Here is a 14,530-nt window from a genome sequence, read left to right on the forward strand (position 1 = left end):
TTGATCATTTCTGTAAAGTGGCTGAAATTGGTGTGTTTCGACTTTTGTGGAGGAAAGGTCATTTAAAAATGCAATGAGCCACTATAACTGCTTTCGCAACACACATGATAAAACATGACAAAAATCAAATACAGACATGCACTATCCCAACTATAGTGCTATATAATCTCACTCTAGTGACTTCTTTAAATGTGACTAATGGTAATGTAATTGTAGTGATTTTGTAGTGATCGTTTCAGCTCACGGTTGCTCATCAGTATCCGTGAATCAAGTACACATGGGAGGACAATATCTCACAAAAGCCAAACCACAAAAACTGGGTCATAGAGTCGAGCAAGGTCAACAAATTGTATGGTGCTTCACAAATCAAGGAGTTACTCATCCTTGCTACTTGTCATATGACATGTGCATGCCCAGTCACGGAACAAATCCTGCAGCCATACCATCTGTGATAAAATGACATACTGTAGCTTCCCATATAATGCCATTACAAAAAAAAGGCATTATATGATATAAACCTACTATACCAAGACACTGACATACTGCTGTGACATTACATTAAACTTACTATATTGTACTATAACACACTATCACGAGACACAGTGATGTCGATCTATGATGTCAGGATGTAAATGTACCATACTGTACTATAAGACACAGTATAAACTTGCATGCATGACATAATGTGAAAAGAATTTAATTTAACACCATCTTCCATCGCTCTACAGTGAGAGAGATTATTCACAAGTGGAAAACATTAAAGACAGTTGCCAGTCGTCCCACAAGTGACATCTCAGACTCTACAGGCTTGAGTTAGAATGCTAAATCTCAAAGTTCATGACAGTACAATTAGGAAAGGACTGAGCAAGTACGGCTTGTTTGGAAGGGTTGACAGAAAAAAGACTCTTCTCTCTAAAAACATGGCAGCATAGGTTAGGCTTGCAAAACTGAAACTGATCAAACCACAAGACTTCTGGGACAGTGACCTCTGGATAGATGAGACCAAAGTGGAGATGCTTGGCCATAATTCACAGCATATCAGCACAAACTCCTCATACCAATTGTGAAGCATGGTGGTGGAGGGCTGATGAATATGGCTTGTTTTGTACCCACAGGACCTGGGCACCCTGAAGTCATTGAGTTGGCCATAAACTCCTGAATAACAAAGCAGTCTGGAGTCAAATGTGAGACCATCTGTCCAACAGTTAAAGCTTGGCTGAAATTTAGTATCATGACTGTAAGAACTCCACATTAAAGGTCCCATATCAAATTATAATTATTTGGTTAAGAAGTAATTTCAAGTGATGCCAAGTTTAAATGTGTAGGTAAGTCTACTATATGTCGCTTAAAACCACAGATTCCTTACAAATTACAGACCTATGTTCCCAGTTCAAGCAGCTGGGTGGTGCTACACAAATCTACTTTTTGCTTCAACACAAACACACACACGCACATGCATTCCTCAAAAGAAGCCCTTTTGTAACAGTTAAGGGGCTGAACAGTCATTTGAATGTAGTTCATACTGTTGTGCAAGAGTCTCTATTAACTCTGTAATTACCTGAAGGTGTTTATCTAGAGCAGTGGCTCTCAAAGTCAAGAGTGCTTTGGTCCACTTAAAAACCAGAAAATCCCATGCCCCCGGCCTGTGAAATTTCCTTGAAGCCTGTCTTCACTCTCATCAAAATACAAGAGAAAGTGATGTATTTCCTTGAAAATTTGATTAAAAAAAACATTAGCAAGAAAGGCTGTTGGCTATAAATTGCTAACTGCTATTCAGTCATATGTAAAGTGCTGATCCCACTATGTGACCCACTTGACACACACTTCAATTCAAGAGCAGCAAATTTAGGTCAGAGTAATGGGCAATATCACAAACTAACAACCTCCTATTAGCGGTTTTAATTAGATTTTTATATAAATTAATTTATATAAATATGTAACTATATACTTGTGTGTAATTTTAAACTGAATTTCTATTATTCCTGCGCCCCTCCCTGCAGAACTTTCGTGGCCCACCAGGGGGCCGCGGCCCGCACTTTGGGAACCAGGGATCTAGAGGGATGACCTTTAACACAGGGATCCTCAAATCCAGCCCTCGAGGTCCGGTGTCCTGCAGGTTTTAGATGTGTCCCTGATCCAAAACACCAAATGGCTGAATTACCTCCTCAGTATGGAGTCAAGTTCTCCAGAGTCCTGCTAATGACTTCTATATCTGACTCAGGTGTGTTGGATCAGGGATGCATCTAAAACCTGCAGGACACCGGACCTCGCGGCCTGGATTTGAGGATCCCTGCTTTAACAGGTACAGTAGGAATGATGGCACTTTTCAAACAACCAAAGTGGTTGGACTTGGTGACGCAAATGCGTATCTAATACGCAAAGTAATTTTAATGATGACATCACTGGTAGACGATAATAGCGTACAAAACACGTAAGCAATCTCACAATTGTTAACATCCCGTGAACCCGGAAATGACCCGCTCATTCATGTGTTATTTACCCAAGAATTAACCCCTGCGACTCCTTTTGCCAGGTCGGCTTTTTTGGTTGAATTCCTTACAAGATTTACATGTAATGAGCCGCCTGATCCTGAATTAAGTACAGCGAAAACACGAGCACTATAGTGTTTCCTTTCGAATCCATAAAGCAAAAAACTTGATAAAGTTATCTATTTTTGATTGTAAATTAGTTTAAATTAATTTAATAACCTGCCTTTAATTTATATAAATAAACAAATGGTGCCTCTTTACGGTTCAGCCTGTGTCCATGATAGGGGTACCAGCATCCTGTAGTGCCATTTAGTCATTTTATGAATCTATTTAAATAGTTACAAATAATTTAGCAATACACTGTAAAGTGGTGGAAATGTAATAGTAAATAAACATAGCCTCGGTTTCTTTTGCAACCTGTGGACATGCAATCACAAGACAGGAAGACAACTTTGCTTTATTGAATAATTTCTCACAAATCTTTAACAAAAAATGATCTTATAAAAGCCATAAGGGAGAGCAATCTGTTGGGTGATTTTGTGCAGACTAAAAATATCTATTACATTAATGCCATGATTTCTCTGTGCCCGTTCATCCCCAAGGATGAATCACTAGCCTTAGTGATCCCATATTAATTTTTTTTTTTTTTTAATATATATCTAGCTACACCAGCAGATCAGATTTGTCATTAAGCAGGGGTGGGGGTGGGGGACGTCATTTCCTGCATTCTGGTGGATATTTATGCAACACTTTGTACCATTTTCCCACAATTCAGTTTATGGTAGAAACATGTTTATGTAAAGAAAACTCAGTTTCAACATACAATGGAATATATATAATACAGTGAAGAGCTGATTTATTTATTTTTTTCTCTTGTGTTTGTCTGGTTCTAGATGTGAATATGAGCTGACGTTCTGGTCTGATGTCAGGGTGCTTCTGGTGAAGTAATTTGCTTAAATGTGCATAGAGCACCTCTTCATGTCATCACATTCAAGCCAAGTTTCAAGATTACTGAGACTTTTCTAAATTTTCTGCACATTAGAAATGTTTTTTGTGACAAATGGGAGCATTACTGCAAGATTCCTCAAGAAACAGACGTAATTAGTGACATTGTACAATATATATTTTTCTGTTACACACAGTCCCGCTGTTATCTAAAAACCCAGCTGTAAATCCAGTATTTTATACTACAGAATCAACATGGTTGCGTAAAGTCATATTGCTCCCTGCTGGCCATTATAAGCAACTAGAACTAGGAAGAAAAAAAAATTAAGCCAGTGAAACATCCAGAACTAAAACAGGCAAACTGGATATGCAGACTCATGGGACTCCAAAATGTGGGGATAGAGAGACCCAAATCTGCCCAGCCACATGAGCAACTTATTCACCTGCTGGTTTAAAATGGAGGTGAACAGGTTATTTGAAAGATCTCCATTTTCCATCACTGCCCACTGCATCACAGTCATTTTTAAACATAAGTTTTGAGCCAACAGCAAAATGTTTACGTGGAGTGATGATACAGAATAGGCAAGATTTCTTTTATTTAATTTTAAAGTAGTGATTATTGTCTTTAAACATATACAGTATGTGACAAAGTATGAAAACCCAGCCTGTGAATCTTGGTCTGAAATACATTTATCTAACTTGTCTTTAATTACCATTTTATCCGCCTGAGAATGAGACTAAGAACTTTTAATAAATTTTAATAACTATAAAATTTACAATGTGAAATTAGGCTTGTCCTTTATAAAAAATACAAAATAGCAAAACATGACAATGGAAAAAAAGGGGATGTGGAAGGGAGGATGTTCATTGCAGTATATGAATTAAAAAACAATTAGGAGCAGTGAGACAGATAATTTACAAATTGTTTTGCAACTTTTAATACCAGAGGTGATCAAAGTACAGCAGTGCATCTCTGCCCTGTTCATTCAGGAAGCATTATATTACAAAGACTTCAGGCAATTTTATTTCTTTCTTCAATAACAAAATGATTATTTCAGGATTCAATAACCAGCTGGAATAATGAAGAGATGTTAGCATTGTGTTTAATTCAGGTTTTGTTAAGAGGTAGTCAAGTGGATTGAAAATGAAAACAAAACAAAAAAAAAAAAAAAAAGAAAGGCCCACATGCTTAATACTACTGATTAATGTGTGAAGCAGTTCAGCGGATTTGTCTGTCCATTTGAAATATCTTCTTACAACACTGTTGATCTATTCATTTACAGTTTACTTATACTGCATGTATATAAGTGCTTTCTTGAGCGTGGTCTTGCACAGTATGCTTTTATCAGAAACCCCCTCCTGACTTCTGAATGTTTTGCCGTCAGGTTTGCCCCCTCTTCGACTCGTATCAACGGGTGATCTTGTATACCGCATCACCAACCTGAAAGATCCCCGTCTTCTTCACGTTGTGCAGCTGTCCAAACAGTGGAGCAGTTTTGTGGATGTGCTTCTCGGACGGTTTGCACAGGCGATAGCTGTGAGTTCAAAAATATTTAGGTGTGACTGACAGGAAGATAGACTGCTGTGAGGTTACAACACACACTCACTTGCAACTTTATTAGGTACATCTTACTGGTACTAGGTTGGACCCCCTTTTTCCTTCAGAATGGCCTTTATTCTTCAGTTGGCCCTAAGGGACCTGAAGTATGCCAAGAAAATATTTCCCAAACCAATACAGCATCTACCTGAAATGCTGATGGAAAGCAGGATGGGTTCATGCTTTCATGCCCCCCCACTCCCCCCAATATTTTTCCAATCTTTTAATGTCTAATTTTGGTGAGCCCATGTCAATTGTAGCCTCAGTTTCCTATTTTTGGCTGACAGGAGTGGTCTCTTGTGTGCCTACTGTAGGCCATCTGCTTCATGGTTTAATGCTTTGATGCTTTCTGCATACTTTGGTTGTAACGAGTGGTCATTATGGTTACTGTTGCCTTTCTATTAGCGACAAAGTAATCTGGATATTCTCCTCCGACCTCTGGTATCAACAAGGCTTTTTTGTCACTGGATATTTTCTTTTTTTTTTGGACCATTCTCTGCAAACCTTGGAGCTGGTTGCTGGAAAAAAAAAATCTCAGTAGATCAACAGTTTCTGAAATACTCAGACCAGCCTGTCTGGAAGAACAACCACATTCAAAAAACACCTTTCTCCCCCATTCTGATGTTCACTTTGAGCTTCAGGTTGTCTTTACCATGTCTACAAGCCTAAATGCACTGAATTTCCCTGTGATTGGCTGATTAGATACATTAACTAGCAGTTGAACAGGTGTACCTAACAAAGCAGCCAGTGATTATACATAGAAACATAACATTACTCAAAAAAGGATTCCCAAAAATGAAAAAAGCAAAAACAAAAACACTTTGACAATAATAATAATAATAATAATAATAATAATAATAATAATAATGCTGAAGTAAAGTTTACCTTTTCAGGGTCTCCAGAGGCTCTTTTCTGCTGATTATACCCGTTTCAGGGTCAACTGTGGTGAAAATACATCTAGCAAAAACAAAATTTACAGCCAAGTTTGCATCCATGCACCCATAAATAATTTTAACTTACTAACTTTAACCCCGAAGTCCAACAGTGCTGCTTTGAATTTACTTTTGTTGGTAAAATGAACTGCTTCTGTCTCTGATTAAAATCTGCACGAAGCATCCACCAGTGTTACCTTCCACATGACATTACACGCTGCAGTCGCACACTGCCAATCTGGAGCTCTTCCCACGAATCCTGAAAAAGCAAAGCAGTTGGTTTTGGAGTTGGAGATAAATTTAGTCCACGCTGTTCACACTGAAAAGGGTGAGTTATTAGTCACAAGTGAAAAGGACCAAATGATCATTTTTCAGCCAGGATAAAACAAAAGCCCAAAAAACAGTAGTACGGAGAGACATATGATTTATTATTTTTAAGACCTTTACTGGCTCTAATCTTTGCTCGTCTGGTATGCTTTTATTTGTTTATGCAAGCTTGTGGACAAAGAGAGGAATCAGTAGGTATGAGCCTTTGTAGATGTGATTCTTGATGACAAAGACTGAACAACACACCTCATCGAATGGTTCACAGTCACTTATCACAATGTTTGGGCGGAAGCGCTCCACAGTGACGGCCTTCTCTAACTTGCTGCTGAGATCTTTAACGGAGGCCTCCGATAACAGCATCACAGGTCCAAAATCTGGGAAGGCCACAGGCTGGATAACACATCACAACGGTATAAGGATCTTAAGGCTCGGAAATGGCATGAAGTTTAAGAATTAAAATCTGGCAGGAAAAATAAACTACGATGCATGGAGATCATTACCTCAAATTTTTGGTAAGCAGCCTCTTTGTCGACTGGTTTTCTGGGCCTCATGTGAGGTTCAAAGTGCACCAGGTGATAAGTTTTCTCTGCTCCAAAGTAACGAGTGAGCCAGTGAGACACTTTGTCGCCACAATCCCGGCCCTGAATGTCAGCCCCAAACACTCTATAGGATCCAAAAACACCCAAAAACACAACAACAAAAAAAAACAATAAAACAACAACAAGCATTTATGCAAATCTGAAAACGGAGCTGGAAACAAAGGCCACCAATTGTTTGGTATTTATTCACCAATCAGTCTAGATTCAGTTTATATCATACCAAACTAAACTTTGGATTTAAAATGCCATCATTTCATAATTTTGCCATATAAGACATAGTGTGAAACTTTGTCAAAATTGACAAAAAAAAATTACTGAGTTATTTACTAAGAGACAACTGAGGAGTCCAAATTAAAGGTAGATGTTGAACCTGCAGTTGAGTACGGGGTTGTCGGGCTGTTTGATGGGGAACCTCAACTCCTCCATGTTTGGTGCATTCAAGCAAACCTGACTTCCCTCGCAGGTCAGAGACACCAAAACCAGACGAGGCTCTTGTCTGCCCGTCACCATGTGACCGTCCTCTGTCACCATCATCCAGTGTCTGCAAACAAAAAAAATACACAAATAAGGTGGATTTCCTCCATCTGCACCATTTGGCATTCCATAATTTGGCAAATAACCCTGCATACTGAGCTCACACAGGCTCAAGACAATATTAAAAGAAAGGGAATAACAGATAACAAGATCAGTGACATCACAGGTTGCCATGGAGAAACTGACTCATACAGAAATCCCAGATTTACAGCACAATTTATTTTTATCCACTGGTTGATAATTGTTCTGGGTATTTTTGCAAAATGTTTTCTTACAATTTAAAGCAACCAGAAAGACTGATGCAAGATAGCACTAGTATCACATGCATTCATAGAGTCATAAGATATGAAAAATTAGGAATTATTTCACACCTTCACAGTAAGAATTCCCTCATACTAAACACCTATACCGAATTCTGAACTCTATTTAGAACATAAATAGCCTATCTGACATCCTTAATTAATGTTACAGAAAGCAGGGAGTGTAATTTTTAGGTTTTACAACTCGGTTTTGGAGAAAACTCATCTGCTATCACTCAATATCACATCCTGCTTTAACAAAGACGGGAAACATAACAGCCATAATGACTGAAATATTTTACTGAAAGTCAAATTGGAACAAACTTTCTGGAACTGTTTGGATTTATTATATAACCATTACAAACTTTAAACAGTGTCCTCTCTGCTGTATCATTAAAAAAAAAATCCTTATACATACTATTTAGAATTATCAATATTAGTTCAACATTAATCAACACTTAGAACATAAAACTCTGAACTGCATACTAGTCTGTGCATTCAAAGTAGTGTTAGGACACCTTGTGAGTGTGGGACTTGCACATATGTTTCCCACTCTCACTGAAATGGCAGCTCAGGTGATTTTATAATCCTATGACCCCTCCCGCCTTTGATGTCTATGGATACTTAGGTGCAGATGTAATGTGCTTGCTTGAGTTAAACTTTAACCATCGCTTCACATACACTTCAAACATTTATACACCTCACACCTGTGACCATCCTGACAGTCCCCCCTTGAACTGTCACTGCACAATCACTATCCATGTTGCCACCACATTTGCCCAGGTTTCCGCAGAGACACTTAGAATAAAATAAAGTTATTATCATCTGGGGCTTCTGTACAAGACGTGTTTCCAGAATTTCTTTAAATAAGAAAATGAATGAATGAATGAATGAATGAATGAATGAATGAATGAATGAATGAACAGGTGACACGGGGAGGCTCCATGGGAAAAAACATAAAATTCATTCACAAACACAAAAGCGCGTGAAAACTGAAAATTCAGTGAGCTGTTATGATTTATATGAGCGCATAAACCCGTCTCTATAAACAGGAGACCTGCAATAAGGAGCCTGCTTACAACAGTAAATATGCTTAATTTGACTAAATTGTAGAAGTACGTAACAGTGCCACAGTGTTTTTGTTTGTTTTGTTATTTTTTTTTTTCCTGTGCGCAACACTCACCGGTCCTGCAGCTCTCCGAACTTGAGCCCCATTTTCTGGCACTCTGCGAGCGCCACAGGCACCGCTTTGCCAGACTTGAGAGGGTGAATGAGGAGCTGCGACACGACGCCCACACGAACAGCTTTTTCTGGTTTTCGCAGGTATTTATATCCAAGACCGAGTCCCAGAATTGCAACGCCGGCTCCGCCGATCAGAAGAGCGGCTTTCTTATTTTGGGCCAGCGCGTCCGCAGCCAGCTTTCTCACATCCATTTTGTCCCCTCGAAGAGTTTTTTAGGACTTTGAACTTTTGTTAAAGTGACAGCAGCCCCTGTGTGCAACGTTCAGAGACACTGGGTAATCAGCAGCACGCTGCAGGAAAACAGATTTATTAACATGATATATTTCAGCTGCTCCGACTGATTGGGCGCCTTCATGACCCAGCAAGGACAGCTTCTTTCATTTTGTTTTCACAGCTTACCACAAATTTACTATATATTTTACTGCAGACCTCTCAGTTTTCCAACATCATGCGTCACAAATTTTCCTTCTTTTCCATAACCTGTAACTTTAAGAGGCCCGTGGTAAGTTTTTTACATTCAGTCTGTCAAATAAATATTATGTTGGAAAATATATAACATAGAAAAAAAAAAAAATCACATAAACACCAAGAGCACTTTAGACCATCTGTCTAATTGGCAGCGATATATGAAGTACACCTTCAGTTTTAACCTGCTCAGAATTTTTCCAGAAACAGGAGAAGAAACCAAGTGACGTAAGGTCATAGCTGACCTTCTCAGTGAAACTATTTTTGTCTTTGACATAGATACTCAGGTCTATGGCCAAAGTAGAAAACAGCAGATGCTCCAGCCACGGGGGGTCAATACAGGGATTTGTCAAATGGATAGTCCTTCTGTTGCTTTTCTGTGCTTCATGTCTAATGGCTGAGGGCAGATTCACAGGCAAGGGGCCAGGCTATACAAGCTGGTTTGATGTTCCAATAGCAGGCAAATCTTGATAACGAGATACAGTCCTAATTGCCCTCAGCACACTTTGATGTATCAATTCCATTCTTGGTGCCTTAAGCAATTTGTGTTTTTATACATTTGTAACTAAAAATGATTTGTCTCCTGTTATTTGGCTTCTAATCCACTTTAATGGTGCTTCATCTTGGAAAATTGGAACATTGCTTTCACATAAAATCATACAAGCCAGTGGTTTCCAATGTAGAAATATAACAACACGGCTCAAGATAAATCAGAGGGACCTGACCAGCAGATATAAACAGGAACCGTCATGCTGTAAAGCGACTGTGCTAACCACTTTTGAACCACCCGTCATTTCTTTATATTTTGCTGGGAAAATGAGGAATGGATGAAAAGATTAATTGAAAAATGCAGACACACATCTAAAGAGCTTGAAAGTCAACTTTTGGTATGACCACCTTTATTCTTAAACACAGTCTGAACTCTTTTAGGTGGCCTTCTGGTAATTTCTTTAAGTAGTCTTCAGGAATAGTTCTCCAGGCTTCTTAAAGGACATTCAAAGCTCTTCTTTGGATGTTGGCTGCCTTTTGCTCTGTTCTCTATTAAAATGATCCCACATTGCCTCAGTAATATTGAAGGCAGTTCTTGGGAGGCTCTTGGGTGTTTTTCTGTTACTGCATTGGCAGTGTGTTTGGGATCATTAAGCTTTTGCCAGTGAGAGGCTTTCCAGATGCATAGTAGATTAATATATTTTCTTTTCTTTTTTCTCCATAATTCCATCAGTTTTGACAAGATTTCCAACACTACTGGCTGAAATGCAGCGCCAAACCATGACAGAGCCTCCACCTGTTTTACAGATGCTTGTAGACGCTCATTGTTGTGCCCCTCTACTACCCTCCTCTGTAAGTCCATTTGAACCAAATTTCCAATTTGGATTCATCACTCTATGAGACCTGTTGCCACTGATTTTCAGTCCGGTTCTTGTGTAATACCTCAGCCTTTTCTTCCTGTTTCCCTTCCTTAAGAAGCCACCCTTCCAGTGAGACCATTTCTGATGAGTCTTCAGTGAACAGCTCCTGTGTCAGATCTTTGCTGAATTTTTTTCCCTGTTTCTTAAGGACATGACTTTCAGATACTGTTCATCTGTGGTAGATAATATTTTAGGACTGTAACTTCTTTTTCTGTCCTCCACTTGTCCAGTTTCCTCAAAAACTTTAAGTACACACTACACAAAATGCTGAGACATGCCAAGTTTGCTGCTAATAGCTAAAGAAATGGGAACAAATGATGTGTTTTTGGCAACAGGCTGCCAGTAACCGCTAGTGAGGGCCTAAAGATATAATTTAAAATAGGCTTTTTGCTAAGTTGTCTGTTATGTGCAGCCACAACACCGGTTCATCCTTTGAGTTAGGTGCCTTTTTATGCTTGAATGATTCATAGGTCAGTCTTAAGCGGCTTAACAAACAAACAAAAAAATATCCCTCTGAAAATAGTCAAGCATAAGAACTGCACTGAAAATTTGTGAAAATGCAGCCAATGTCCAAAGAAAAACTTTGAAAGAGCTTCAGAGCCTGGAAAACTATTGTTAAAGACCAGTTTAAAAAATTACAAGAATGTCTAGCTCCTTGGAAGCAAAAAATACAGAAAGACTTCTGCAGAGTACTATATATGCCGTGTATTTATAATAGATTAAAAAAATAAATAAATAAATAAATAAATAAATATATATATATATATATATATATATATATATATATATATATATATATATATATATATATATATATATATATAATTTGGACTTGTACAAGCAATAATAATCCCAAAGATCTGAAAACCCCTACTTCTGCATGTAGCATTTTATTCTACTGCACTATTGCAAATAAGAAAAACAATCATAAAGCTATATGCTAGTCCAGTTTTGATGTTGTGGATTCAGCCCCGGGGGTTATTTATAATTTTTCTTTGATTCCTTTCTTGGTTAAAACAATAGTAAATGTTAAGACTTTCTCATTTTAGACTTTCTCATTTTAGACACTGCACTGTTTTGCAGAACCAATAATGTATTAAGAGTTAAAGCAACCAGTGTCTGGCCTCCTTGGAACTATATTCATTCATGAAAATGGTGGTTTAAGACTTCAGTTAACGATGACACATATTGCCAAGGAAACAGTTGGTAACACTTTCTATTATTGGTCTGTCATAGCCAAATAATATTATTAAAATTAAGAAAACAATATTCGTGGTGTTCTGGTAGCTCAAACATCAATACCTTCTTCAAAGTGAAGCGTTCGTGTTATTTTGACACATATACCACAAAACATGACATAACGATGCGCCGCCAAACTTTCGCTCGTGACTAACCTGCTGTAGGTTGTCCAGAACTGGACTGAAGTCAGAATTCCCAGGGGGAAACCATCTGGACCAAACAGTCATTTCTATACATTCAGCAGGATTTTTTTTTCCTTTTCACACAGCACATGTTGCTAAACAGCATGGAGATCGTAAAATCACATGATTAAAGCCTATATGGCCTGTAGATGGTGATTCTGTGATCAGGACATCCAGGAAAACAACATTTAAAACTCAGTGATAGTCATTTATTGGATAAAATATTCAAGTTTTCAATGTTGCTATGGTTGTTATGTTTTTGTATAGTGGGGTAAAACAGTACAATATTACCAGTAGATTTGATTAGAGGGATTTGTATTGCCAGACAAATGAATAGTCTCAATTGTACATACAATCCTTGGCAGGTTATGTAAAAAAAAAAAAAAAAATTCAAGTACTCTTTAAGTGTTCAAGTACTAATTTAGCCTTAGAAAACAGCAAGAAACAAAGACACCTTTGTGCTATTGCAACATGATGCAATACAGGCATGAAATGTACATTTGACTATTTGCAGAGACAAAAGATCATAATCATTGTTTTTCTTCCATTACCATGTGCAAACAGCACTTATTTATTTCCATCCCCCGCAAACGGTCAATTTCAATGACACAGATGAGATCAGACCCAGGCTTAGATAAAACAGTGTGCCTGATTTCCCTCCTAAGCCAAAAAAGAAAAAAAATTAAAAGAAAAAAACAAAACAACCCAATCCTCAATAATTTGTGACATTCATTTTATTTCCAGAGTGACACTAAATTAAACAAGTGGTGCTGGGCACAGTAAACCCTGCTCCCGGCAGATTTAAACGTCCATCTCACAGTCATGTCACTCTCCAAACACTGAAACACCGAGATAACACACAGGTCCTATTGTCCACGCCCATAATTTTCCAAGGCTTAAAAAGTTGAACTAAAATAACTTTTTGTTTTATGAATGTAAACAGAGTTTCTCGTGTTAAATTCAAGTAGCCTGCAAATCCAGAACCTGGATTGGATCAATTTCATTTTTAAACCAAATTTAAGAGAAGATGCTTTCAATGACTGAGCAAAAAAAACATTAAATACTGTCATCTGCTACTGCTGCCCCTCAGCCCCCTTTGGGTGGCATGAATCCCCCGAAAGCACAAGTTCTAGAGAACATAATTACCAGGTCTCAGTAGATCTTAATGGTGGTGCATATGAGCCTTAGTGACTTGCAAATGTTTAAGTAAGAACCAGGAATAAGAAATACTAAAATCATAATAAATATAAACCACTGAGAATACTGTCACTTTCTCACTTTCATCATTATGGTAAAAACTAAGTTGTCTGAGATGCTTAGTAGATGCATCATAGGAAACAATACTCATTTTCCCCTCCGGGGGTGGGGTAATCATGACTCATATATTTGTGCGTCAGGTGGACAGTTCCCACATCTTACAAAAATCCAGAGAGAACAGGTAGGATCTGGCTGCTTTTGTGTTTTGAATAAGCAGAAGAAAATGGATTCATGATGGATACATTTACAATAATTATGTCATCTATTACCTGATTAACAGACAATCCCACATTTTGGTTAATTAATAAGTCATTTTAGTTACAGTATGTGCATAGGTCTTGAGCTGCACCTCATTTCTTTATATTTGCTTCCAAGGAGCCAGAATTTGTTTTAATTTTTAAAAGTGAACTTGAGCAAATTCAATAAGTGTCTATAGTCATCTATCTGTAAAACACAGTGGAGGCTCTGTCATGGTTTGGGGCTGCGTTTGAGCCAGTGGTGTTGATGATCTTGTCAAAATTGATGGCATTATAAACACAGAAAAGTACCACCAGATTTGGAGCCACCATGTAATATCATCTAGAAAGCATCTGGCAATGGTTTAAATTTTCAGCATGACAATGGTCCCAAACACAGTACCAATGGAGTGAAAGCATACCTGGGTAGAAAAACAAAGAGTGGAACACTCAGTCATAGATTGGCCTCCCCAGAGCCCGGACAACAATATTATTGAAGCAGTGTGGGGTCATCCTGTCCTTCAGAAAGTCTGGAGAACTCTTCCTGAAGACTACTTAAAGAAATTAGAAGAAAGCTGCCTAAGTCAGTTAAGGCTGTGTTGGTCACACCAAACATTGACTTTCAAGCTTTCCTTAGAATTCTGCAAACTCTGTTTTTGCCTTATTTTCTGTATTATGTTTGCATGTTTTGATAAACTGTTGCACCTATTGCCCATTTTCCTAGCAAAATATAAAGAATTGCGGGATGGCTCAAGACTTTTGCACAATATTGTCATT

General features: G+C 38.1%; 1 protein-coding gene across 1 annotated transcript; it reads right to left on the reverse strand.

Annotated features, from left to right (window-relative positions):
• Positions 1 to 4,348: 4,348 nt before the first annotated feature.
• On the reverse strand, positions 4,349 to 9,185 carry marc1 (mitochondrial amidoxime reducing component 1). The gene is made up of 7 exons (XM_030718909.1): positions 8,906 to 9,185; positions 7,260 to 7,430; positions 6,791 to 6,953; positions 6,537 to 6,680; positions 6,161 to 6,222; positions 5,917 to 5,988; positions 4,349 to 4,969 (listed from the first exon to the last, which is right to left on the reverse strand). Exons 1-7 carry the CDS (start codon positions 9,154 to 9,156, stop codon positions 4,843 to 4,845), a joined length of 990 nt encoding a protein of 329 aa, XP_030574769.1. The 5' UTR covers positions 9,157 to 9,185; the 3' UTR covers positions 4,349 to 4,842.
• Positions 9,186 to 14,530: the final 5,345 nt, after the last annotated feature.

This window comes from Archocentrus centrarchus, chromosome 22 (assembly GCF_007364275.1).
Source record: "Archocentrus centrarchus isolate MPI-CPG fArcCen1 chromosome 22, fArcCen1, whole genome shotgun sequence".
Lineage (NCBI taxonomy): Eukaryota > Metazoa > Chordata > Actinopteri > Cichliformes > Cichlidae > Archocentrus > Archocentrus centrarchus.